Below are 27,941 nucleotides of genomic sequence, written 5' to 3'. Positions count from 1 at the left end.
CGCAGCGGCCGGGTGTCGGAGTCAGGTGAGCGCGGAGCCGGGACGGAGCAGGACACTTCGAACCGGACCGGAGCGGACCGGAGCGGGCCAGACCAGGCAAGACCGGACCAGAGCGGACCGGACGACCCGATGAAGTTCACCCGGGATATCTGCAGGCTGCTCGGCTTGGGAGCCGGTGAGTCCCGCTGTCTGTCTTCTGCTCCGTTGACTTTATTGATGATTCCAGCCTCTGGGTGTGAATGAGGTCCGTCTGGCACGTGGAGTCAACGTGGAACCGATGGATCTGAAAATGAAGTCCTTTACGTTTTTTTTTTTTTTTTTTTTTTTTTTTAAATTTAGAACCAGGTTTTTAATTTTCTGCTGAAGTCAGGTCGCTTTTCCAGTCCTGCACATCCCCACGTGGAAATCCCTAAAACACAGCCTGCTTTCACCTGGTGCTGTTTCCACCTAGAGAGAGAGTCAGAGATCAGGGGTGTCAAACATAAGGCCCGTGGGCCAGAAGTAGCTCACGAGAGGCTCTGAATGTCAGTGATGCTGCCATGAAAGGTCGCGACCTCATAGCTGTCAAAGCCACGCCGTCAGGGTGGCGGTAGAACTGTACAGAACGCAGCAGGTTTGATCAAAATGGACTTTTTCATTTGTCCACACACACACACACACTCTCATGTTTTTCTTACTTCTCTATTGACGTCTGTGATAAAAGTGAGCATCGGTGTGCAGAATCACAAGATTAGACAAATGATAGCAACAACATTTCATGACAGTTCATGAATTCCAGTTCCTGGACTGCAGGTAATGATAGGGCTGTTGGTGTGTGAGGAGTGAATACAGCCCACATTTCAAAGCTTCCCTACAGAAACAAGACAGCTGCATAAAGACTGAAGGATATCTAAGAAATATTGAAGTCATGGTGATATCCGGGGTGTGTAGTGGTCAGTACAGCTGAGTCGGAGGGTGGAGCTGCTCATCCAGACCTCCAGTGAAGGTCCGGTCCGGGCTTCAGAGGGTGGGCCGTGTTCGGACCGTGTTCGGAACAACCATCAGACCATTGAGGAGGAAGTCCGTCCAGACTGAAGCATCAAGACCCTCTTGATTCTTCACTGCGTCCACAGATGTCGTTCGTAGCTCGTCCATTCGCAGCACTTCCTGGTCAACTCTAATCCTTTGACGGATGAGAGTCTCGCAGAAGAAGTTTTAGCTGTCAGTGGAGGGTGTTTCAGTTCTGAAACGCACACGCAAACAAACCATGTGCAAACTGTTGCAGCCATGTCATATTTACTTAATCATCCAATCAAATAACAGTGACAACAGGTTTGTTTTGCCACGATGAGCACAGAAGACCTCTCTCTCTCTCTCTCTCTCTCTCTCTCTCTCTCTCTCTCTCTCTCCCTCTTGCACAGCCATAAATCTGGGCTGGCTGTAGTGACCTGTTGACCTGAAATCCCTGCATTCCACGCTTATCAGCAACCCCCCTTTCTTCTCTATAGGTTGTACCATCTCCAACCCTCCAATCCACCCCCCCCCCCCCCCCCCCCCCCTCCATTCTTTAATGGCTATGTTACTATGTTATACAAGTCTCAAAATAAACTTTTTGACTTCATCAAATGAAGTGGTCAGACTTGGTCTCTATTTGTACCTCTGTCTTAAACAAATGACCAATACCTCACAGCCGCAGAACAGAATTCACATTTTAATTGTTAACTTCATCTGTGATCTGACCAGAACCCCCTCCCCCCACCCCCCTATTAATGATTCACGACAAAAGGAGTGTGTGTGGCTTAGCTGCAGTCAGTGTCTCGGCTTGTGACAGTTTGTCCCTCTGTCGGCGATGCTGTCCGAAGGGGCTGATTGATCCTTCAGTCAGGTCCTTAGACCAACACAAAAACGCTAATTATTAACCCTCTGCCGCTCTGCTGAACAGGGAGGGCTAAACCTGCCTGATTTTCAGATATATTATTTGGCTGCTCAATCCAGGGCTGTCTGGTTTTGGATTAAGGACTCGGAACACTTTCCAGCCTGGAAACAGCTCGAACAATCTCATACAACAGTAGCGTTGTCCAGCACTCCATTCATTCACTCTTATTACAAGCAAAAAAATGTAACTTTTAATCCAATGATAAAGTTTACTTCAAAAGTCTGGGAGGAGAAGTTCCATAGTGTCGGCACACTGTATAGGTCTACCCCCTTCCATTTGAATCCAGCTTTACCTGGGGCATTAAGAGACGGCATCACTGGCATAACAGAGCACTTTCGGACATTTGTATGAGGATAATATTTTAAAGTCCTTTGAACAATTGAGGACTTCTTTTGGGGCGCCTTTTTCACATGTCTTTAAATATCTGCAGATTCGGGACTTTATTAGGATGCAGCAGGGTGGGAAGCTTATCTCCTTGGAGGTCTTGGAGATAGACCGCATGATAGGACAAACATGACCCTAAAGCTTTCCTGTCCCATGCTTATAAAAAAACTAAAGACCCTGGCAGAGAATAAAGTCCTTAATTAGGGGTGTGCGATATGACGATATAAGATCGTTAAGGATTATAACATTGAGACATCTCAAAAATCAGAAAGATCGTTAAACCGTCTATAGGGCACGTTCTCCTCGTTCTTTTTTCACCTATATATAATATTTTTTGGAGTGATGATGTTACCTGAAAGCTTCAGATAATATCAACTAAAATAGTCCCTCTCGTGCAGTTATCCACATACTTAATAGATACATGCGGAGCCACATTAACGATGATTGAAAAAAAAAAAAATAAATAAAACGCAGCCACAGCCAGTGCTGCGTTCTGGACGCAAAGGCAGCTAACAAGGCGCAGAGGGCTGTGGAGCTTTTCTGACTGGAGCTGCTGCTGGGTGGAGGCTGTGTCAGGCAGAGCTGGTTTACAGCAGCAGTACGGGATCTACTAGAGACCAGCCACCATAGAAACACCCCAACAAGCTGGAGGGAGAGACGCTGAAGCTAGCACCGATGCTAATGCTAGCAAGCGAGCTACCGCTAGCAGTTCACAAGCTAGCATGAGGGATTTTATATACAACAAATCACAGAAATGTGAAAAGACACTTAGTGAGCAAACCATCAAGTTAAAGCGATACTTCAACATTTTGGCAAATTGGCCCATTTAGCGCAATTCCTCAGTCATTTCGAACAGCATACTTACTTTTTTGTGAGGGCGAGCTGTTGTTTATTCAGAGGCGAGTCGGGGAAGGTTTTCGGGATGGACACAGTGGAAGTGGATGGTATTTTTGTTTCCCCTCGTCAAACTCATCAAATACAAAATCCAACAACCCCAAAACACTTTGGTGGACACGTTATAATCCGCACATTCACTACGCTGTGGAACACCAACAAATAATATTGTAGCGTTACGACACTGAAGCAAATACTGGGAACTACTTTTTCTTTTGAAATCACTACGCCCAGACACCATGTTTAGTAAGTCTTAGCAATCTTAGCAATCTTCGCATAAACAACTCAATCTGGTCATTTTGCATTAATATTTCACAGCGTAGTGAATGTGCAGATTATAGCGTGTCCACCAAAGTGTTTTGGGGTTGTTGGATTGTGGATCCTGTGTGATTGTGGATTGAATCCTGGACGTGTAGATGCTTGAAGGAATATTGGAGTTCCATTTTGGAAATTATTAAGGGAATAGTAGGGATGGAAATCCCAGCCAATCCACGTCTAACATTGTTGGGGGATCTATCGGTTCTTCCAGTAAATATGAGAAATAACACTCGCTTTGTCAGACTGGCCCTTCTTGCGGCTAATAAATGCATAGCTATCAACTGGAAAGGCGAGAACCCCCCTGATGTTCCTTTATGGCTCAAAGAGCTCTCGTCATATCTGCCTTCAGAGAAGATCATGTTCAATCTCAGGAAAAAAAACTTCGGTCTGTGCTGGGGAGTGCTGGGGAGGGTTTCTGACTTTTTTGTGTAGCAGAGCTGCTGTTGCTCCTGGGAGTGTGGTTAGACTGTTGTGTGCTACAGGACTTTGCGTGACTTCCAGAGCTGAAGCTTTGGGCTGCTGTCTCCACCTCCTGTGCCAGCCTGTCTCTGTGTCTTGCATGTACAGTATGTAATTTTTTTTTTTTAATTATTTTTTTATTCCTTTTTTCCTCTTTTCTCTCTTCTCTTTTACACTGCTACCTCTACAGTCTAACTGTGAATTGTTGATTAGCTTTACTATTATTTGTTATTTTATCTGCATCCACTTATTGGCCCATTCTTCCTCGTTATTTACTACTTCCTGATCATTAATTAGCAATCATTATTATGATCACCATATGATTGTTGTGGCTACAGTTATTTATTTTCATTTAGTTTTTTTTTTTTATTTTTTGTTTTCTTTCATTTTGGTTGGGTGGGGGGGTTGTTACTGTTTGTCGTTACTCGGTTGTACCGACCCTGGAATAATGTGAAAAAGCTCAATACATTGTTAAATAAAAAAAAAAAATTATTAAAAAATGACTGGAAACGGTGAGTAGAAACTTTTTTGGGTACTAATTAGCAGTAGTTATATCTTATAAAGCAGAGTTTGAGTAGATCCACTTGAGTGGAACGAACCAACACAGTCTCGTTCAGCCAATGCAGCCTATTGCAGAAGCTCCAGGATGAAGTGAACAGCTGATCTGGTGATGCCCAGTCTTTACACGCCTCAAATAATGTCGACAGTGGAAAATTAAGATGACAATTCAAAGAGAAAACATTTGCTCACCCTACAAATAGTGGAGGAATAAATCAACACAGTAACCCAACAAGCATCATTACAATTAATACTTTAATAATTTGAAGATGTCGGAGAGTCTTCTCAGAGCAGGCAGGACGACAGCGATCCCAAACCAGCTGCCTCTCAGATCTCTGGCTGCGGTTATTTCTTCCAGTTTCTGTGTTTTCTGGTTATTTTTTTGAATTTTCTAGATGTCAGAAGCAGTGTGGGCGTACTGAGAAGACCTGTCAGCGGTGACTGATTAGACACATCGGGGTTGAAAGAAGTGTGAGAAGTGCAGTTTCCTCCCGTCGAGGGCTGCAGTGCGTCGTCCACTCTGAAACACTTCGGCAGCTCTTCCTGGGGAGAGTTTGCATTTCTCACAATACATTTACAGTAGCCTATAATTTCAGATGCCGTGCAGTGGGTATTTCTGCCCCAGTGATTTCCCAGTGTTTGAGCTGCTCCTAAAGCATTTTGAATGGAGAGGGTTTGATAAGCCCTTATTAAAGTTCCTTTGAACTGATCGGACAGCAGGTCTGAAACGCAGCCCGCGCTATTTGACTGACAAAGCAGCTGCTCAGCAGCCGCACCGGGATGGACAGAAACTGGTTCGACCGCAGTGGCAGCGTTTCCCTCCACGGTCAACCCCGGATGGAAGGACGCCTCAGCCTGAGCCAGAGGCGGGATTAAAATGTTACCGATATCACAACCGGAGTAACTGTGAGGCGTTTCTGCAGTAGAAGGCACGGAAAGACACAACGTGAGCCATGAAGCCACAGCAGGAAAACATTTGAACGTGCTCCCCAACCGAAACTGTGAGGGTCTACTTCCGATGTAAAGCTCGGTGAGTTTCTTGGAGAAAAGTCTTTGCAGAAGTTGGAAGGTTCACCAAGCCACACACTTTTATTTAAAACAGTCTTCACCACATCGAATACAATAGAAGCACTCGTCTCCCCACATCAATGACTCCCATTGAGACTAAATGCACTAAACACTTTCCTGTTGTTTTTAACTGCATTATTTTGCACTCCGGTTAACTCTGTGGTGAAGTCCTCTCTTTTCCAAGATAAAACTCTCCTTGTTCCAGCTGTGACAGCTGATCGGCGCCGAGCGTGTTTTTCTTCACGAGAGATGTGAGGAACTTGTTCTTTCGTGGTCACGTTGTGTTGATTGAGACCTGCAGGGATTCCACGGCTTGACAAGTAAAGCAGTGAATCAAAATGAAAGCAGATCACTGATGTGTTTCCAGTGTAATTTTAAGATTTAAAAATAAGAGGTGTCAAAATGAAAACTTCACATTTGAATTTGGAGGATAATTTGCTCCAGCAGACATAAATAACAGTAAGATGTTAAATATCTTTTTTTATTTTCTTTCTTTTACAACCCAACAGGCAACATTCCTCTGTGTGCCTCACACAGGGTGCAAAATATGCACCAAGGAATTTGCATATCACCGAAGTGATCAAGTCTAATCTCAGTGCTGTGCCACAGACATGGACGGCGGGAATCGGTGTGTTTACATGGGACTTTTTGTTCCTCTTTAAATCCGAATAAAGGTTAATTCTGCTCTAAAATGACCATGTAAACTCCTGAAAGCTTTATTTTGAATTAATTTGCAATAAACTGGCTCGTTTCTTCTCCGTTGGGAGCTGAATTATATGTAAATTATATGTAAATTAGGCGACTTCATTCCAGTTGTTCTGCTCATCCGTCTTGATGGTGCAATATTTCAAGATAGTGGCCTGCGGTGGTACCAACATTCACCTTTTGTTTGGTGTGCTCAGCAGAGTCTCCATTTTTTGCAGCACAGGTCTGTACTGACCTTTGACCTTCTGGCCTTCTCATGTGGAGCCAGCAGGTTTCTCTGGTCACATACGTCGTTCAGTTGCTGATATCAGTAGAACTGCTGGCGAACCTCTTCAGCCTGGAGGAGATGGATGTGGACGGTCATAGATTTGTTGAGTTGTTCATGTTAAAAGGCGTCCTTGAAGCTTGCACCGGTGGTTCGTCTGAAGCCTGGATCCCACAGACTCTCTCCCAGGACTGTTTGGGGTTCTCATACAGAAAGTTGAGCAATGAGCCGGTCGTTGGACTCCGTGGATGATCTTCAGTGTCCAACACTTCAGGACTCCTCTGCCCATGCTGTCAGGCTCCAGTGACCAACAAGCAGCTGAAATGCAGGAGAAAATGAAAGATCGAACTCCACAGCTGCTTTTAACTCCGACTGTCTCACCAAAACTCGTTTCCTGCAAAAGAATGCTGGAGCATCCCGGTCCTGTCCGGCAGCCATGCCGGATGCCAGCTTTAAATAAAGGCAGCAGCAGGAGGAGACTCAGTCTCCTCCTGCTGCTAATATTAAAATCTGTTCGGATAGTAAAAGGCTACAATCATACAATATTGCACGCCCCAGCTGCCGAACAGGACAAGGGAATAAAAAAAAAAAAAAAAAAAAAAAAAAAAAAGAATGCTGGAGCAACTGCTGCGTTCACTGCTGGGGTCATTTTTTTTTTAAAAAAAATTATTTCATGAAGCACAGGGTGATGTAGGAGCTTTTTCAGACGCACCGATCAGGAATCCCAAATATTTAACAACAAACACACCTGTGTAAAGCAGCACACCTGCACTGTTTTAACAAAGCACCCAGCTCTTCCAATATAAATCAAGTCAGCAGGCAGACCAGCCCTTTTGTGTAAATGATCTGCGGTGAACTCCCCACTGGGCGGGGAGTAGCGGTATATGAAATCCGTTTAATTTTTTCCCAAATTCCGTTTTTTCCGTTTTAATATCTCTGAATTTGGTATTTTGCTTTTTATGCTCATTTTTACCATAAAAAAGATGTCTGGCAAGTGGAAATGAATAAATGTCCACAATTTAATAGGATATGAAACAGTCCATTTAATGTTTAAAGTGCTGCAACAAAGAAATACTTTTCAATTAGTCGCATGCGTCTTTGCGAGTCCAGTCCACGGTACGCTGACAGCATTTACGAAAAAGCTTTTCCCCTGAGGCATAAAAGTGGTGTACTGTTCTGCTCTGTATTTAGCGCTTTTTGTTTAGCTGGAGTTTCGGAACTTTTTTGAATGTGTGAGAGGGGAGGGAACAGCTCGCTTTGACATCGTGTTGTTGCGTCGCGTCTCGTCGCGGCTGGAACGAGCGTTCACATTGGTTTTCAATTGTATTTTCACGCAAAATCGCGGAAAGCATTTGGGTTGTGAACGCAGCTTTAGCATGTTAGCAGCATCGTGGAAGTGACGTACACATTGCAGCAGCTCGGGCGGTCCCCCCCGGCATGTTTGCTTTGCACTAGAATGTTCCATTTTCTCCCGAAAACTGAATTTCATGCAAGATTAGGGCCAATTGCGCAATATTCCACATTTTATTCCAATTCCGTTTTTATTGGTCATTTCTGCGATTCTGTCCGTGATTCTGTTAACACGGATTTCACATGGCTCTGACGGGGAGTCAGAGGAGGAAAACTCACTGCTCATGTCCATCAGGCGTTTTTCTGTCTGGGTGTGTCACATGATTCAGGATGCTGGCCTGCTTATCACCAGGGTCTTTTTAGGTTGTTGCTCAGAAGTCCTCCGACTTGCTTCTCATTGGTCGGGATGAAGGACTTTCCTGCATGAGTTTTGATACCAGCAGCTGACAGTCAGAGAGCAGCGCTGAGAGGCAGAAAGCCATCAACGAGCAGCGGGCGGCTGTTGGGAATCAATTCATCACTGCCTTCATTTGTTTGAGCAAACCCTCAGTGAGCCTTTTTAAATAACGACTTCTCTGAGGATATATTGACTTCCTGAGCAGCTATGATTTGTGTTGGTTGCTTGTCTTTTGTTCCAGTTTTATTAAACATGTGAATTCACACACAAAATGAGCTTTTACGGTCCCGTCTGTGAAAAGATGGAACGTAATGTCGAACAGAAAAACACATCTCCGCTCGAGACCAAAGTAATTAGAATTAGATTGACTTGGTGCAGAAGTATGGAAAAGCATCACACATGTTTAAAAATGTGTGCAACAGAGGAGAGATCCATCAGCCAGAAAACAGTTCACAGCACAGAAAATGCAAAAGATGGAGATGCTGACAGGAGCTGATGAAGGCAGGGAGAACACGCCATTTAAAGCCTATAAAATAATATCAGCATCATCAATCAGTCTAAGGATTAAGCTAATATTATTAATTTTGTTGGAATTCATTTTATTTGAATTATGATCTTAGACTCTAAGGCATGCAGCACATTGCCAGTGATTTATTACAAAGTCATTTCCTGATTATTTCGAAGGTTTACTTTGTGATTCATTTCAAGATATTTAATGCTTGTTATTGATGTATGTGTCGTCTATGAATTACCACTTTTGTTTTTCTATTACGTGGACAGTATTATCTGACATAGAAGCATGGGCTGCACATCTGCTTTTGAAACACCCCATAGAAACACCCCAACAAGCTGGAGGGAGAGATGCTGAAGCTAGCACCGATGCTAATGCTAGCTAGCAAGCTACTGCTAGCAGTTCACAAGCTAGCATGAGGGATTTTATATACAACAAATCACAGAAATGTGAAAAGACACTGAGTGAGCAAACCATTAAGTTAAAGCGATACTTCAACATTTTGGCAAATTGGCCCATTTAGCGCAATTCCTTAGTCATTTGAACAGCATACTTACTGTTTTTGTGAGGGCGAGCTGTTGTTTATTCAGAGGTGACTCGGGAAGGTTTTCGGGACGGACACAGTGGAAGTTAGGAGTGTAACGGTATTTGTATTCGTCCCGTACTGTCACGGTACAGGGGTCACGGTTCGGCACACACAATCACACGACGAATACACCAGTGAGTAAAAAAAAAAAAAAAATTCCAACCATACATGGCGGTAATGAGCCTAAAAGCTGCCGGCAACCACCATTATCACAGAAGAAGAAGAAGTACAACAAGCAGGTCCAAACATGAACAAATGAAGAAGAAAGTACAAGCGGAACGAGAGCTGCAGCGTGTGGTGGAGCGGATTACAAGGGAGAGTATTTGTTCCTCGTGCGTTCCCTCATACTGAGTGACGTGTGACGTGCCAGTAAACGGGAAGCAGCACAGTCAAAAAACCAGCAGAGAACGCCACGGTGGTGGAAAAACACTTTTTTAATACAAAACCCCGACATAAAAAACATTGGAGAGGCGAGATGGAACCAAATCGCGCAACAGCGAGTTGTATAAAGAGCTCCATAGCAGAATACGAGCGATCGCCGGCTGGTGTTATGGATTAACTGGTTCCCGTGTTAACGAATGACAGCGGAGGTCTGTGTAAACACATGCTGATTACAGCAGTTGTTAAAGTAAGACTCACAAAAGACTTTAAACGTATACACTCACTGTAACTGTCGATAGCCGACGTTCGCCAGAACGACTAGATGTTTCAGTCATTATTGGTCACAAGTTAACACGGGCACCAGTTAATTCGAAACATCGGCATGCGGCGCAGACCTCACACCGAGACGTGCTTCTCGGCGCGGCGGTGCTGCGGTCAGGGGAGCAGCCGCTCCTTCAGCAGCATATCATGGAGATTTTGGGACATTATTTGAGCAGATATCAGCAGATAAAAACTCTCTGCTTGGCGCTGAGGACTGCTGCTGCAGAGAGGAAGACCTGCAAGTTCCTCGTGAGACTTTGTGCGCATGTCACAGGGTCCTTGTAAACGAGGATTCATCGTGGATTGCTTTGTATGCTGTACATGAATACACTCGCGTTTAATACTATTGTTTACAATCGGATTGAAAAAACACCATGTAAACTGGACCAATAATGTGTTGCATGGGAAAGCTTGGGAAAAATGTTCTGGTACATTTGTGAGCTTTTTTTACTTTTTCCCCACTGTACCGAAAAACGTACCGAACCGTGACCCTTACACCGAGGTACGTACCGTACCGTGGCTTTTGTGTACCGTTACACCCCTAGTGGAAGTGGATGGTATTTTTGTTCCCCCTCGTCAAACTCATCAAATACACAATCCAACAAGCCCAAAACACTTTGGTGGACACGTTATAATCCGCACATTCACTACGCTGTGGAACACCAACAAATAATATTGTAGTGTTACGACACTGAAGCAAATACTGGGAACTACTTTTTCTTTTGAAATCACTACGCCCAGATGCCATGTTTAGTAAGTAGTTCCGTCTCAGCAATCTTCACATAAACAACTCAATCTGGTAATTTTGCATTAATATTTCACAGCGTAGTGAATGTGCTGTTCCAAATGACTAAGGAATTGCGCTAAATGGGCCAATTTGCCAAAATGTTGAAGTATGGCTTTAACACTGATTGCGAAAAAGAATCTTTAAAAGGAATATAATCACAATATGCTGCTGAATGGGGGAGGTTTTATCTCTATGTCACAGCACACACTTCATTTCAAATCCACAGCCAGCAAAGTGCAGTTTGATGTTATTTAGTGGTGCAGCATCGTCTCGTTGGTGTATGTGAGAACTCTCATCCCACTGAATCTGTCTCTCTGTCTCTGGTTGTGGGTAACTAACAGTAAAGCAGTTAGCAGTTTCAGTATTTTCTCTTTCAGAGTGATTACACAGAATTCAATAAGTAACATTTCTCATGAGCACAGTGACTTAGGCATGACAAGGTAGGACACTTCTGCCCACAGACCTTTTTTTTGCCCGTAATTTTACAAAATTGCCCGTGCAAATTGCGGGTGCCCGGGTGGCTGCCTGAAGCGCTGGTTGCAGGTGACGTAGCGTTGATGCAGAGGCTGTATGGAGGAGGTTCACAGCAACACATGGTGTTCACATATTGTTTGCATGTGGAGTATAAATTAGGCTTTTCAGGAGGTGCTGATATCAGTAGCTGGTATTGGAAAAGATTGGTACTCATGCTCGTACGCATCCTTAAAGGAAAAATAGAATCAGTGGAAAACAGTCAGTTTGAGCCTGTAATATCACTGTGTGTCGAGAAGAAAGCCTGGAACTGAGGGTAACCCGTCCAGCAGAGCGGAGAGCCAGATGTCCGGACATGTGGTTCTCATAGCAGCAGCATGTTTTACTCATTCTGCTTCACCTCCACTCTGATAATCAAACACGTCACTGTGACGTTCAGATGTGATCACAGTCTTCATTGAGTAGACAGACGTGCCAGCTGGTTGAAGCCGAACCGGTCGGAACCCTAACCCTCCATTCTGTTAAATCTGCTGAATAAATATGACAAACCTCAGCGGGATAATGACCATTTCAGGAGCTTCCCAGCAGGCATGTTTTCCATAGAGGAGTCTCTCAGTTGTAGAGCAGTCGCCACGTGACGGAGCTAACACGACCATTCATCTAAGTACGCCATCGGACGAAAACCAGAACATTTCCAAACGGTTCCGAGGGAGGAATTCTGCTCGTGTTGGTGGAGGATTCTGGATTCAAGCTAAATCCAGAATACCTGAGGCTGTGTTTCCCCACTGTTTCAGCTTCCTCTGCATGAATGTGCCTCTGAGAAGTGTTTACATTCTGGTTATACGGAGAACGCTGAGCGATCCTGAAGGTTGTTTCCAGATGTTTGACCTTGATGAAAGCATGAAAATGGATGAATGAAAGTAGATCTGAATTTATGAATACAAGTGTGCATCTTGTACGAGAACCCCGTGCAGCGTCTCACCTGACATTCGTTATTGGAATCGGACCATCTTACTATAAAGACAGATCACTGTGTTCAGATGACCAAATTAAAAACCTCCATCATATCAGCCAGACAGCTAAAGACAGTCTTTGAGAGGTTTTATTTAAAAGTACTCACAGTGCCACACTCCTCGTGTTCCCTACTGCTCCGAAGTTATGGTAAACAAGCAGACAGGAACATACGGGACTCAGGTCTTGAAGTATTAATTTGCCAGTAAGTGGAGCTCAGACTTTGGTCTACACATAAATCTAACATTCAAAATGTTACCACACCCAGCTCTGCACAACCATAACCTAATCTCAGCACTGCGGACTGCTAATTAATTTAATCCAGATCATGGAAAAAGGCATTAGAGTTGTCATGTTGGTCTCCTATGAGACACAGACTGCAGGGCTTAAAGCTCAATTCAGATTCTTATTTTTTTTTTTTTTGAAATCTGATGTTTTTGTGTGTTCGTTCACATTTACAATAAAATGCGACTTGTATGTGATCTCCCGTCTGAACTAAAATACCACCCAAAAATGTCCCGCATGCGCAGAAGAGGACATAATGACCCATACTCCGGTACAGTAGGTGGCGGTAATGCACCTAAGGTGGTTGCCAACCGCCATAAAATGCCAAACAGAAGAAGAAGAAGAAGAAAAAGAAGTAGAGGACATAACAGTGTTTGTGGAAGTAAACATGGACGACAATGTTGCAGCTTATTTTACGATTCTGACATTGTTGTCCAACCGGAGCAGCACATTTACAACCTGATTTTAAGAAGAAGGTTGAGAAGCCAAGTTTTTGGCCATCGCTTTTTGTGGGGCAGTGGCAGCAGCATCCATCCAGAGAAACGCAGCCAGTGGGGGTGTGACAGTGATGTGAGAGGCTTTTATGATACGGAATTCATTCATAATTTTCGGATTTCAAAAACTACCTTTATGTACGTCTGCGAGCGCCTTTTTTTGTGACGTGTAGGTCGGATAAATGTGACCTGGCCGTTCAGACTGAAGTCGCATGGCAAAAGATCAGATACGTACGGGGGGGGGGGGGGGGGGGGGGGGGGGGGGGGCTGGGGGCTCTTATGATGTCACAAAACTACTCCAAAAAAAAAAAAAAATGCGAGTAAGTAAGTAAAATGTATTTGTATAGCGAGGACATGGACATCATGAACGTGAACAGCTGGAGTAAAAAGGTCAGATCGTCGGGTTGTTGATGAATCCACCGAATGAAAGAAAGGATAGAAAGAACACGTCTTCATTGAATTGATGGACAAAGCCAGAGCTGAATCCATGTTTTGTGGTGACCTAGGGGTCAGCTCGCTCTACGATGGCAAGAAAAGGATGGTAATCTCTGCTCTACACCAGCTGGATATTACAGGTTTGATTCCCCCTCTTCACATTCACATGTTGAAGTGTCCTTGAGCAAGACGCTAAACCCCAACTGGCTTCCAGTGGATGGATTGAGCGCCTTACATGGCAGCTGCTTCCACAGGTGTGTGAATGGGTGAATGTGATTAACAATGTGAAGCTGCTCAAGTGATGGAATTGTTGAATCATGGACAAGCCAGGGCGACGTTATGGAGGAACAACAGATCCCCTTCTCAGCCTCGCTGGTGAGTGTGTAGCAGTGTGATGGACTAATGAGCAGTCCAGAGTATCTTCATGCTGCCTCCTCTCACAGTTGTGGTTGACTTTGCTCCAGCGCTGCATAAAGTGTAACAGATGGGTCCGTAGACATCCTGCCATCTGCGGCGTCTTGGTGGAATGGTGACTTAGGAATTCCAATAATGTTTTCAAAAAGTTGCATTTTGCCCACAAAGATGGAGTTGGGACATTTTCCAGAGGTTCCACTTTTCAAAAATGTGAGTTTTTATTGGCTCCGAGCACCATTGTCAGGATTCAACTGTGACTGATTCTGATTTTGAGCCGTTACCGGGACAAAGCTTTCTGCACGGCCTCTTCCTGTAGAGCCTGATCTCGTGATTCTCACATTTGGCAGGATGTTAACAAATGAAATCCCAGCAAAACTGTGTTCTATTTCCCTGTAATGCCACTTGTCATGTTGGCTTGTGTGTATGCACGGCTGTGCTCATACTGTCCACGGGGCTGGCTAAAGTGACTGAACAGATGTGAACCCACCCCTCCATAGAAAAGACTGATGTTGCAGTTTTCAGATAAGTCCATGTATTTCGCATTGTGTTTGTGGAACTCCTGCCATCCTGTAACAGCTCAGATTAAAAGACGATGACGTCTCTGTGACTTTGCTGCATATTTCAGCTCCAAAGCTTCATGACGAGATGCAGTCGTCAGCATTTTTCATATTGAACCAAGTTGAGTAGGGCTAGGGTTTTGTGTCACTTTAAAATGTAGTTACTTGTCAAACTTTTGCCTTTTTATTATACAAATCTTCTCGTTGACCATCACTGACCGAAAAGTGTTTATATTTTTTATAAAGCTTCATCATACTTCTCAGCAGGATTCACTGAGAGATGCTTGATTTCTTATAATCATGATTGATTTTAATTTGTGGAAATATGTGGAGTCTTATACTATTTCATTGTGCTCATGGGCTTTCCGTTATCCAACTGCTTGTTAAAGGTACAATAAGTAAGAAATGTCATCGAAGAAACATTCCCTTTGAACAATCTGTCGTCTCCATCAATAAATGTCTTGGTAAAGTTTTTTTTCCTTTCAAAATAAGAGTTCTGACGGATGTGCGTGCGACAGGCTGAGCGTGTGCACGCCGGGCGCCGCTACAGCGACGCTCCTGAACTTTCTAGATTCACTTAAAGTCTTCCGAACTTGTAACCTGCTCGATGCAAAGTAATAAATTCACGAACACCCTGAAAACAGCCAGTTTTCAGTTCTCTGCTCTGAGCGGCTTTAACTGATCAGCTGAGTTTAAAATGTACTTTCAGATCTGCCAGGAAGTCTCAGGGCTGTTAACCAATGATAAACGTTGAATGAGTCGTTTGTGTGGTTTCAAATTTCTCTCAAAGCTGATAAACAGACGGTCGTTGTTCACTCATCCACTAAAGAGAAAACAAACTGGAATATTGCTTGAGCGCCGCCTGGCGCTGAGCTCTGATTCTGTCGGGAGGCCCTGGGATATTTCAGGCATGGCGACTTCACCATCACCGTATCTGATGAGGCGAGGACGGATTCTCCTTTTTCCACAACGTGCGCACCCATGCACACTGCCTGCAGCCAAGCTATCATCTACTTAATCTGCTCTTAAACCCAGAGAAGTCCCACAATGATCCGCCTCCTGTTAACGTTTTGGTTATGGGTGGAATTGATCACATTAATCTCAGTTAATCCATGAACAATTCATCTGTCTTTGGCATAATTATTCAGCTGAATCAGATCTGTGAGAGAGCGGGATGTTGAAGTTAGCACTGCGGTTACAACAGCAGAACACAGTGGTTTGGTTTTCTACGTTTTCCCTCAGGATCTACCGGATCCACATTACAGAAGGGAGCTAATTATGAAAGTGCTTCAAATCAAAGTTTTCATTGGAATTATTAAAACAGGCACAAATCAAAAAGTAACACTCCATGGATTCTTTCCAGGGGTGTCAAACATAACAGCCAAAACCTTCAATCAAACTGTGTTCATTTCAAAGAAAACTTCTTTTTAGTAGCGGACACGACCCAGAGAGCCGGGCTGAGAAATCTGCCATGAACGCTCGCTCGCTGTTTGCTGCCAGGGGCAGTTTGTGAAAACATGCAGAACCAAACAGCTACAGGAGAGGTTTTTTTTTTTCAACGTCTCACTGCATTTTCTCCAGAAGGTGTCATGAACACTGACTGCATGTTGAGGTCGTGGTGATTTCCTGTTTTCATTGTTTGGTTTATGTGACAATATCAACATTTTGATCACATGTATGCAACAAAAGAAAACGTTTAAAGGTTTCATTTTGGTTGACTCAGAATGAAATTGGGCAGAACGTCTCCTGATCCTGGTCCTGGTCCTGGTCTCAGTCCAGATTCTCCTGGACTTGGTAGTTTTAGAGTTGAGAGTCTCCGTAAGAAGGATCCATCTCCATCATCCCTCCATACCAGTGTGTAAACTCGCCATTGTTCATGTTCACAGCGTGTTTTATCTGATCCCGTGTGGCTTCTGTTCAATAACAGACAGCAGCTCCCGCTGGTGGCTCTACATGAAAACTACATGGTTTTCAGCGCGTTGCCATGTAGACGTGACATTTTTCTGAAAGAAAAAACTCAAAAACGATGAATTTTCATTTGAAATTTTGAAACGAGATTCATGTCATTTTTTGTTATTCTGCAGGAATCTCAAGCACTTCGCAAAAATGATTTGTAACAGAAAGTTGACGAAGAATTTAAAATCAATGAATTCAACGTTTGAGGGAGGCAAAGAGATTCAGAAGCAAAATGTTCCACAGTTATTTTAAAAGGTGTTCAAAGGATCTGCAGGATTCTCTGCGTTAGGATCAGACATGTTTCTTTTCCAGTTAAATGCAAATCTAATGAAAGTGTGTCGACAGATGGACCCGGAGAGAAGATGGAGGTTCAGGATGGAGCTCCCAACTCACTGGACAGAAGAACAGATCGCGGTTTATCTCAGGTAGAGTGAAAGACGGAGAACAGGCGAGCCCGGGGGGATTTCTCTGGCCGACTATCCACAGTGTGCAGAGTTCACGTGATGTGAGAAACAGTGCTGATTAAAGCTTCATGTACATTTTTGGAGAAGCGATTTGTCTGAGGAGGGATTTCTTCCGGTGTCTGGAGCAGGACCTGCTGAGCAGCGAGGACGGTTTGGATGAAGAGAAGAAGAACAAGAAGAAGACGAGGAGGAGCAGAGCTGAGAAGAGGAGAGACAAAAGAAAAGTCAGTAAAAAGTCACACACACACACACACACACACACACACACACACACACTGTGAGACTCTGAATTGACTCGTGGGGTGGGACTGCTTCTTGACCACACCTCTGCTGCTCCATTCCACCGTCACCTCCACCGTCCCGTCTCTGCCATGTGTGTCCTCACGTCCACAGCCGTGGTGTCCATGCTCTCCTTCCAGAGGCAGAAGGAGCGCAGGAAGCTGGAGAGGAGAGACGGGACGGCGGACGCTTCACAGCAGGTGCCTCGCTGCTTCCTGTCTTCCGGAGGCGCTTCGTTCAGTTTGGTTGCTTCGGTCAGGTCGGCGTCTCACTCACGGTTGATTCCAGCAAACCTCTGAAACCTGCGTCTGAGCCGCTGCTTTTCCCGCCGACCCTCATTAAGCCAGCGCTCCACTGTGCGGCTGCAGCCCTTTCCTGAAGGCAGTGGCGGTGATCACATTAGGGGTGTCAAACATAAGGCCTGTGGGCCAAAACCAGGGCGCAAGAGGCTCTGCTCCGGCTCGCCAAACCGCCAAGCAAATTGTGAAAATATCAAGGAATACATCGGTTTTCTTTGAAAAAATAGCAAAATGACACTTCTCGACGTTTTTTTTTTTTTTTTTGGTGGACATTTTACTGTATTTTGCACCAGAGGTTTAATTAAAACTGACTTTATTTTGAGATTGTAGTTATTTTCCATACTAGACTAGTTGTTTGTTTTTGGGAAAGTGTGATCATTACATGCACTCTGTGACCACATGGAAAAAGAAAAACATTTTAAATATTAGGTGAATATTAGGGATTCGGTTCTGGGTATCACACCCGGTGCTGTGAGGCATCGTCCTTCCAGATCCCTCATGCTTCCTCCATGGTTCCTCCGGGAACCGTTGCTCTACTAGAGCGAAGGAGAAGCAGCCAGATAGACCCGACGTCCTGATTGTGTTCTTTGATTCAAATAAATCCTGAAGAAATTTGAAGAATTAGTGAGATGCTAATGAGCTGAAAGGGGTTTTCAGGTAAGTGAAGGAAAATCAGAATCTGCTTCAGGTTGTTTCTTTCCCTGATTCAGTTCTGTTTTATTTCAGTTAGTCAAACTGAAACCTGAAGCCCCGGTGATGCCGCTGAAGGCCTGGACTCCATTATCAATCAGATCGTTGTTTTCAGTCACATGTGAACTTGCAGCAGGACGAGGAGGGGATCGGCGCCGGGTCAGACGGTGGCAGTGAGGACGGCATGAAAGAAGAAGACGAGAAAGAAGAGTGGACTTCCGCTCAGCGCAGGACCAGGAGCGAGCGGCAGCTGACCAGGAGCCCCGAGGAGGTGAAAACATGCAGTGTGTGAAATCCAGCAGAGCAGGCTGAATGGTTTGAGTCTCCCTAAAGTTTTCCAAGAGGAACATGTCCAGGATCCGATCTGACGCTGCTGAGATGCTTCTGAACACCTTTGCTCCAGTGGGGGTCTGCAGGGGTCTGTCAGAAACGTCATGTTGAATTTCTGTAGCTGGTACCTCTAATAAACTGGTCCCATTTCTTCACAGTGCTGCTTCATTTCTGTTTGTAACAAGTGGAGCATCGCCTTCACGAAGGGAGGATGAAATGAAGGTTGCAGCACATCTGCTGTTGTTGGTTTTCTGATGTTCTCTAAAGCTTCTCTGTCTCGCAGTTTGGAAATCTCATCCTCTTGTTTTCATTCGTTACAACTTTTAGGAATCGGTTGTATTTGCTGGAGCAGAATTGCGTTTTTTCAAATCCGTTCCCCGCCATGCTGTTTTGTTGTGTCTCAGGAGCCGGAGTGGGACGTCAGCTGTGCGTTCGTAGCAAACGCCGCCAGCAGCATCAAGCTGAAGGTCCTGAAGAGCAGAACAGCTCAGAACAAAGAGAATGAGTCCAGAGGCGCTCAGGTACACACACACACACACACACACACACACACACACACACACACACAGCTGCTGCTAGCTATTTTGTTAAAGGTGTGAAAACAAGACCAGCCTTGAACGCTACTTGTTCTTTGCCTTTGCCCAGAACCCCGGCACTTAAAAGACATTTCTATGGCGAGCCATCTCACACTGGAATATGCTGCCTTCAGAAACGGTCACGATGACCAACCTTAGTCTTTAAACGTTACACAAAGAACAATAATCAATAATGAAATTACGCTACAGTATTGATTCAGCTGACCTGCTGTGCCTGTTGGATGTTGTTTCATTTTGGGCTTTAACCTCTTGTACCTTCGATCTGAATGTGGGCTGTGAACCGTCTGTGTTCGTCATTGTAAGCATGAACATAAAGCTTTTATTTTGATGGAGAACGGACCCGTGAAGAAGAGTTTCTACTTTGTAGAGACTCATGAGGATCCAGATGAATAAATAAAACCAGTGAAGTTGCTTCAGTGACACGTTTTGTTTCCAGATGGAGAGTACAGAAGACATGAAGCGGCGAGGAGAGTCTCTGACAGGTGCTGTCATTTTCTTCTTTAAAATATTGTAGAGACCCGTTCTCTCCCACATCAGGTCGAGGTTCGTTTTCGCTGTGCCAGATGTGAAGCAGGCGCAGGACAGAGGCTGAGTGAGCAGCTTCAGAGCTGTGGTCAGCACGTTCTCCTCACAGTGAGAACGTCTCTGGAAGTTCTACTCTGCTTTGGGAACGGTGAAGAGTTTGCATGTTCTCCCTGTGCATGCGTGACTTTCCTCCGGGCACACTGGCTTTTTTCCACAGTCCCAAAATCCGGCCTGCAAACCACCAAGAAAATTGATCAAATTTCCAAAAAACCTTGGACTTTTTAACGCAGTTTGCAAATCTGACTTTGTGAAAACATCCATGCAAAGGCTGCAAAATGCAACAGCTATAGGAGAAGAGTTTTTCAAACTGTAGCTGCACTTTACTCCAGAAAGTATCGTGAAGATTGACTTTACTTCTCCTACTGCTTGACGCCACACTTTCCTCTTTGGTGACACTTTGACTTAAGAGGCTTTCTCGCTCTCCGACGGGTCGTGTTCAGAGTTTCAGACACAGATTTCGATTGGAGATGCCAAAGACAAGAGCGAATCTCTGAAAAGTAGCAGACACAACACAATCGGGGATGCTGCCTGAAAGCTTTGAAACTAGCATTAGCCTCAAAGCCATGCTTCTTCCTCTGACTCTGTGCTCCGCTGAGATGAATGTGGATCCTGAACTGAACTGTGTTTGACACAACTGGACTGTTGTTCAAAAGTTCTTGATGAGTGTAAAAACTGTGCGTCTGCAGCCCAGGGCATTCAGATGTTCGAGCAAGGCCAGTACAACCAGGCGGTGGACATGTTCACCGAGGCCATGTCCTGGGACCCGAACGACCACCGGTGAGCTGCTCGGCGACGCCCGGTGGCTCTGCCAGCGCTTCCGCCTCCACTTCCTGTCTGCATCGCTCTCTCCCGTCAGGTTCTATGGAAATCGCTCGTACTGTTACTGGTGCCTGGAGCAGTACTCCTCAGCACTGACCGACGCTCAGAGGTCCATCCAGCTGGCTCCCCATTGGCCGAAGGGACATTTCCGTAAAGGGTGCGCTCTGATGGGGTTAAAGGTCAGCAGAGAATAAATCATTTAACGAGTGGCTCGTCAGAGTGCAGCGAATAAACTGTTTGTTCCTTTAAGTTGTGTAGCGACATTTTAATGTTTTGTGTGTGTGTGTGTGTGTGTGTGTGTGTTACAGCGGTACAGCGAGGCGGAGCAGGCCATGGAGCAGGTTCTGAGGCTGGATCCGAGCTGTAGAGAAGCATCCAGTAAGCTCTTCGCCTGCCGGGTCCTGCAGCTGGTGGTGAGAAGCTTCACTCTTCACATGAAACCAGAAGCAGGAGTCAGCGTTTCGCTGCACTCAGCAGCCCGGACGCAGCTTTAGTCACATCTTTGTTCTGGAAACTGAAACTGCGAGAGGTTTTGGGGGTTGAAGCGAGCGTGGCGAGGTCTGGACGTGGTCTCCAGGGCCGAGCACTTCTCACATCTCTTTCTGTTTCCCTCGTTTGAAACTGCAGGCGATGGGGTTTGAGGAGGAGCAGAGCAAACACCTGCTGGACAAATTCAACACCATTCAGGCAGTGGTCAACTCACCCGAGGCCAAAAGTAAGGACCAGCTGTGATACTGCTTCTGTCCACAGGGGGGCAGCACCATGGTTCACCGAGACACTGTGAGCAAACTGACAGGGTGACTGAAGAACCACAGTCTTATTTTGAAAATTATAACCTGAAAATAACAGAAACAATTTGATTACTTACTCAGTAATTGCGAGTAATTTAAATGAACTTCATAAAATTAAATATCTAAATGCAACTAATTGCTGTAGTGAATATTTAAACACAAAAAATACACTAAACCTGGCCAATATATACACAAAAGGACAGGGTCTTAAAATTATGAATTAAAAAGGACTTGTTCGAGGTGGGCATTAGATAGGATGCACTGACACCACCTTTTTGAAGGACGAGTACAAATACAAGAACTCCCCTTTGCTACTGGCAAATACTACGCACTAATGCCTGAACCGATTAAATGCTGCTCGCTCTCAACTCAGCTCCGGTTCTCGAGGACCGACGTCTCCCTGCTTCAAGACACCGCAAGCTAATGTCGATCCCATCACCGAGCTTTTGAAAAAGCCCCTGATGACCCCTCATAGCAGCTCAGCATGCTGCACCTGGGAGAGACCGAAACAAGCAGGACGTCGGCCCTCGAGGACCGGAGCCCAGCAGCTCCGCTCTCCACCGAGGGACCCAGCATGCTTTGGGCTGCCGCACACTCCGACTCGCTGTTAATGAGTGTACCAGTCAGTATGTAGCATGACTTCAGTCCTCCTGGATCTAAATATAGAGACATCAGGCTAACTCTGCTGGCGATGGAACTGCTGGTGTTATGTGACACAACTTTCACCTTCTCTAGAGACTTTGGCAGAACTCAACTGATTTCTGATGCTGGTGTCTGTGTCGGTGCACCCCTGATACTGGATGTCGTTGTGTCGTGTCTCCTCTTCAGTTTGTGATTCTCGAGGACTGGGTGTTGTGGTGAAGCCAAATTTAAGAGTTAAACACAACTAAAAAGGGATGCACATTTTCATTTTTTTTTTTTTTATGACTGATAACTGCGTGGGCGTGCGTTGTGCGTTGGTCCGCGTGACTTAAAAATCGTCATGAATTCCTGCCCGCCGTGGACGTCCGCGCAGCGGCCAGAATTGTAAAACAAAACATGACGGTCAAAGTGACGGTAGACGGAGCTCCAGCCTGATGGCTCCACACAAACACACTGAGTGAAAAACTCCTGGACAGAGAGAGCAGACTCTGTCCGGAGGGAGGAGGTCTGCCCACAAAAGGGAAAGTATGTAATCGCTCCGGCGCCGCCCCCGCGATTCAGAAACAAAAAAAAAAGGATAAATAAACTTTAATATTAAATGATAATGTACTGACAATGTATGTGCTTAATTTTCTCTAAATAATCTGTAATAAAGGAGCAGATAAACAGTCTGTCGTGCTGGAAAAGCTTCTGGAGGATGTGTGGATCAGTGCGCCTGCATGGAACGCTCAGCTGAGCCCAGAATGTAGCACGTCGAGAGCGAGCGCGCTGCTGATTTCTGTGTGTGTTCTGATTAATTTCCAAAATAAAGTTTTAGCTTCTGAAATCCAATTTTTAAACAGTTCTGATGGAGCTTAATGTTTATCTGGATGATGCGGCTTCATACCGAACCGTTTCACTGTAAATCTGGACGACCCGCGGCGTCTGGAGGTTAAAAAAAATAATATTCATTGTAACGCCGGTTTTGTGCCACATGCGCACAAAGATACACACCCTCCCCTGCTGTACAACATGAAGGCACCTGGAATTAATCAGTGACTGAAGGTGTCGTCTGCAGCGCCGTCATTGATATCTGTAATATAAAGCCAGCCTTCATGAAGACGCACGGCTCTGTGGAGAGCTCCGCTCCAGCTGGAGCAAAAAAAAAAAAAAATAGACTGATAGTATTAATCGGTCAACGTTCCTGTTATCGGTGAACGGTTAAACGGTTAACCATGTGCATCCCTACAACTACAATTAAATACCCATGATGAGAAAATCAAAAGATTCCTCAAATGAAGTTAATTTTCAGTGCAAACTGCAGAAGTTCATGTCAGGTATCTACCAAATGTTTCACTCAGGATCTGAAATACACATAAATAACCAGCTTTTTATTTCTGAAAATAATGTGGGCAACATTTTCTTGATTCATTGTTTTTATGTCTTTTCTCTCCTGACTTGTAGCGAGGAAGACGACGTCACAGCAGGAGCATCATGGGTAGGTTTGATGGCTTGACGAAATCCACATCAAGGCCCTGTTTACACAAGGCATCTTCGTGAAAACGCTGGATGTTCATTGCATTGTGGGTGTCCGTTTCCACGAGAAGATGGTCAGAACCAGTGAAAATGCAGCAAGAATAGACTTTTTGAAAACGTTCTGTCTCCATCCAAATGGCAGAAAACACAACTTTTTTGAAACACTCGTCTCCGTCTCCATGGTGACGGTGGAAATGCTGCTGCTACACGTGTGCATCACGGCTGCAGGAAGTTCGCGTTCTCTCATTGTTAATGTTTATAGTGTGTGTGTGTGTGTGTGTGTGTGTGTGTGTGTGTGTGTGTGTGTGTGTGTTTGAAAATATAGCTGATATTTTCCCCTCATCTTCCACTCTTCTGCCCTGCAGAGGCTGCCGGTCTCTCTGGGTTGGAAACGTCAACGTGGAAGTGACGGAACAAGACCTGAAGGATCTGTTCAGATGGTAACGCCAAGGCTTGTTCTGACACCTCCAGGCGAATCTGCTCTCCTTGTGTCAATCAATCAATTTCAATCAATTTATTTTTTGCATAGCCCGGTATCACAACAACAGTTGCCTCAGAGGCTTCAAGATGTTACATTGGTTGGTAATTGGTGTGTTCGTGCAGCTCTTCACAACTATCAAAGCAGCAGTCGCAGTAGTTTATATGTTAAGATCGGATCATCCACCTTTTTTTTTAAGGTGCATTAAGGAGTTTTTCACCTTTAAAAATACTTATTTTCCACCATAAATATGTTACAAATATTCAATGATATGTACAATGTGCCCTAATATATTCATTACAAGTACCGCTAACAGCGCTAAATTGTCACTTGAAAGTTGCAGTGCCGGTCCGGCACCAGAATTTTTTTGGGGAGAATTTGAGATGATATGACGTAATGCATGCTCCCGCTGGCCTAATTTGCTTCGGTTTCGTTTTGTCCGCCATTACTCCGCCAGATGCTTAGTGAGCAACAACTGAGCAGGATCTTCCAGAAAGTAAGAACAGACTGGCTTCTAAAGCACTGCCACAGCTCCACACAGACTCCACCAGGGAAAAGAAACTTTAATTTTCCTCGAGCGCTACTTAAAGAGCAACGAAGGAGTTCCCCTTTTCTGTGCACGTACATGTACGCAAGCCACAGGCACGAGTGTTTCACTAAGCTGCATTACGCCCAAGGCCTGCAGGGGCCGCTGTTTCGCATAAAACACGCAAACTCCTTAATGCACCTTTAAGTTTGACTTTTATTTGGACCAATACAGTGCCACTATAAATATTCTAAAAAGATCAAGTGCCTCAGTTGTTTTGCACCGATTTGCTGTGTATTGCAGACGATCTTCTGTCGTGTTGACAGGTTTGGTGAGATCGAGTGCGTCCGAGTTCTTCATGAGCGCTTCTGTGCCTTTGTCGACTTCAAGAACGCCAACATGGCTGCTAAGGCCCTTGAGAAGCTGCAGGTTAGTGTGTGTGTGTGTGTGTGTGTGTGTGTGTGTGTGTGTGTGTGTGTGTGGTTATGCTCAGTCTGTTGGAAACTTCCCAAGGACTCATGCAAAATCCTGTTTAACCTTTAAGTCGACGGGACCACTGTGCAACACAACAACGCCCTGCTCAGCACTGTTTTAATCATTTCACATCCTCATTTAAAGCCCTTCAACAACTTTCTTTCTGCTGAAATAATCCTAATGCTGCTCTTTCTACAGGGACTGAGTGAAGTATTGTCTTCTAGCCCTGCTGATTGACGACACAGTATTTTTGATAGAAAGCTTGATAAGCTGTACTTTGTTTTCCCTGCCAGGGCGCGGAACTAAAGAGCAGCAAGCTAGTGATGAGGTACCCAGATCGCTGGACCCAGCGGACCCCGCCCAGCACGCAGCAGACCACCTCCAGCCTCAACCCCACCGCCGACAGGACTCAGACAGGTTTCTCTGCCACGGGGTAGCGCGCGACTGACCAGAGTGTCGAGTTATTATGCTGTTCTTGTTTGATTGACCCATGATTGTCCTTCCAGAAGATCCTTTCTTCTTTCCACAAATGTTACATTTTACCTTTTATTGGACGTGTCAAGTGAAAGGTCAGGACGTGTCAGGGAAGGTTTAGTGTTCAGACAGCAACGTTCTGAAAACAATGTCTGTTTACATGTAAATGGCAGAAACGCTGAAAATTAGGTAGTTATCGTGGCAGGAAATTAGCTGGTGCTGTTCTTTGTTTTGTAATGAAACTACAAACACATACAAGCTAAGAGCAATACGTTACTGTCTAAGATGAGTCTGCAGACAGTCGCTGGATTGCTGCTCTGGGTGACTGTCAGCTCTAAAGCCACCAAGTCCCAGGAGAATACGGACTGGGAGTCATAACGCTCTGAGGTCGCCATTGTTGTTATTGCCAGGCTACTCACACATGCTGAAGAACACTTCACTAAGGAAGTGGTGTGCATCCATCGCAGCAGTATTTCAGAAAATTCGATTTTTCCCGTTTCCACACAATCGGAGCGTTTTCAAAAAGTGACAGTCATGAGCCATTCTCAAAAAGTTGCATTTATGGTGACTCCGAGCCAGTGTTCATTTTGACATGAATTTTTCATTTCATTTTAGTTTTGGTCACTCACCAAAGACTTGATTTAGTTAAAGTCACATTTGAGTTTTTTTAGTTTTTTAAGTTTTGTGTTGCTTTAGTTCAAATTGAATCTGTGGAAATTAGTTTTAGTTTTTAGTCTTAATTTTAGTCTTGATGAAATTTGACAGTTTTGTTGTACTGTAGTACATTAGATAGATAGATGGATAGATAGATAGATAACTTTATGGTCCCAGTGGGAAACCTGTCTTGGGAAAACTGCTACATCAACATACTGTACATCTAAATATAAAAACAATACAGCATAAAAAAAACAAACAGCAGCAGAAGTGCAAAGGGATATTTGTCATGATTGTAAAAACTCCATTGTAAGCATATCTTTAATTATGTTTAGATATTTAAATTTAGAATTTATCACATAACTCTTGTATATGAATATCTAAGGCTTGTTGGAAAAAAATTTAAATACATGAACTTCAGATTCTTTCTGTAAATTCTCACAACAAATGACAACCTGCAAGAAAAAAGGCTCCAATCATAATGACCAGCAGGTGGCGGTAATGCAACCAACGGGATGCAAGCTGCCGTAAAACATCACAGAAGAAGAAGAGAAGCACAACAGCAATCACGGGACTGAGTGACAGTGCTGTGGTGCTGCGTCTCAGTACCGGAGCCGGACCGGAGCCGGTGAGCCCGGCGTGAGGACGGTTAAACCCAGCTTGTCCGGTGGCCAGCGGCAGCTTTTTCGTTATGTTTTTGCTCGTCTGTTCATAATGTCCAGAGATTTTGTTTTAGTTTTTGTAGTCATTACTTATTAAATTTACTTTCTCGTCACAAATTAGTCATGGAATAAAGGGTCCTCAACGAATGGTTTTTGTTAAAGTTTTTGTTGACAGAATTAACACTGCTCCGAGCCGCAAAACAACAATAAAAGTTTTACATTTTCAGTTGAAAACGATGTCGTGTAAACAGGGCAACAGAAGCTTCCCCTTCACACAGGTCCAGACGGAAACTAGCTGATTTTGGAGACGAGTGTTTCCACTGGCGAACCACAGGCTGCTTCTAGGGAGACAAGGGTCGGTTCACACACATTCCTGAGCAGTAAGGTCGAGACAAGACACTTTGACAACACTGATTGTTCCAGTGAAGGAGACAGAATGAGAAACAGGAAGTACAGAGATGAGACTGGAGGTGGTGCGACACGAGGAGGACCGGCCTGGGATGGACTGAGACAGTGTGAAACAGAAAGAGCCGTGCGTCTTACCTGATGGGGAACATCGTGCAGATCCTCATCTCACGACGACAGCTCGATCACGGTCCTCAGAAAAGCCGATTCTTAAACTGCCTTGACGAGACGACAGATTAGCTTCCATTGCATTAGATTCTGGAAAATGAAGTGAGGAGGAACTCCTGGTTTCCAAAATAATGTCGTAGTTCAGTTGTTGGTTTGAGTCAGATCCTGAGTCCAACAGAGTCTTTTTGCTGTCACAGAACTTTGTCATTTTTCTGACCTGTAAAAAGAATAATGCTGGAAATGTTTGACCGTATTTACTCAGAATAATAAATCAACTGATTTATTACCTAGTTATTTTCTAGTCTCCATCTCTTGTCCACATTTGCATTGAAGCATTTCCACCACACACATTTTAGTTCACCTGAAATGTCCTGTTAAGTACATGGAAGACATAACTGGATCCCCCTTCAAGGAGTGAATGCAGTTAAGAGTTGTTAATCCAGTGACTTTCTCACCAATCTTGCAATAAGCTTGGAGTAACAAATGAACAATTCCATGCACACCTTCTTCCTGAAAATGCTATTGGAAGAAATCAGAGTGAAGACATTTTAACAGTTTTCATTGTTTC

The 27,941-nt window shown here is 44.6% G+C and overlaps 1 protein-coding gene across 3 annotated transcripts; it reads left to right on the top strand.

Moving 5' to 3' along the window:
• Nucleotides 1-15: 15 nt before the first annotated feature.
• LOC115390168 (hsp70-Hsp90 organizing protein 1-like) lies at nucleotides 16-27,649 on the top strand. Of its 3 annotated transcripts, none has more exons than XM_030093937.1 (15): nucleotides 16-175; nucleotides 16,868-16,947; nucleotides 17,115-17,210; nucleotides 17,406-17,465; nucleotides 18,391-18,525; nucleotides 18,989-19,105; nucleotides 19,617-19,662; nucleotides 20,452-20,542; nucleotides 20,622-20,763; nucleotides 20,893-20,997; nucleotides 21,212-21,299; nucleotides 23,461-23,494; nucleotides 23,898-23,972; nucleotides 24,863-24,965; nucleotides 25,304-27,649. In XM_030093937.1, the coding sequence occupies exons 1-15, from the start codon at nucleotides 130-132 to the stop codon at nucleotides 25,445-25,447; spliced, it is 1,362 nt and encodes a 453-aa protein (XP_029949797.1). In that variant the 5' UTR covers nucleotides 16-129; the 3' UTR covers nucleotides 25,448-27,649. The 3 variants fall into 3 exon arrangements, with proteins under 3 accessions (XP_029949797.1, XP_029949796.1, XP_029949798.1); XM_030093936.1 differs by having other exon boundaries at nucleotides 18,388-18,525; XM_030093938.1 differs by lacking the exon at nucleotides 16-175 and adding an exon at nucleotides 5,433-5,558 and having other exon boundaries at nucleotides 18,388-18,525.
• The last annotated feature ends 292 nt before the right edge of the window (nucleotides 27,650-27,941 follow it).

The sequence above is a fragment of the Salarias fasciatus genome, chromosome 6 (assembly GCF_902148845.1).
Source record: "Salarias fasciatus chromosome 6, fSalaFa1.1, whole genome shotgun sequence".
Classification (NCBI taxonomy): Eukaryota; Metazoa; Chordata; class Actinopteri; order Blenniiformes; family Blenniidae; genus Salarias; species Salarias fasciatus.
The sequence above is the reverse complement of the archived record's forward strand: the minus strand, read 5'-3'. Positions and strand labels throughout refer to the sequence as shown.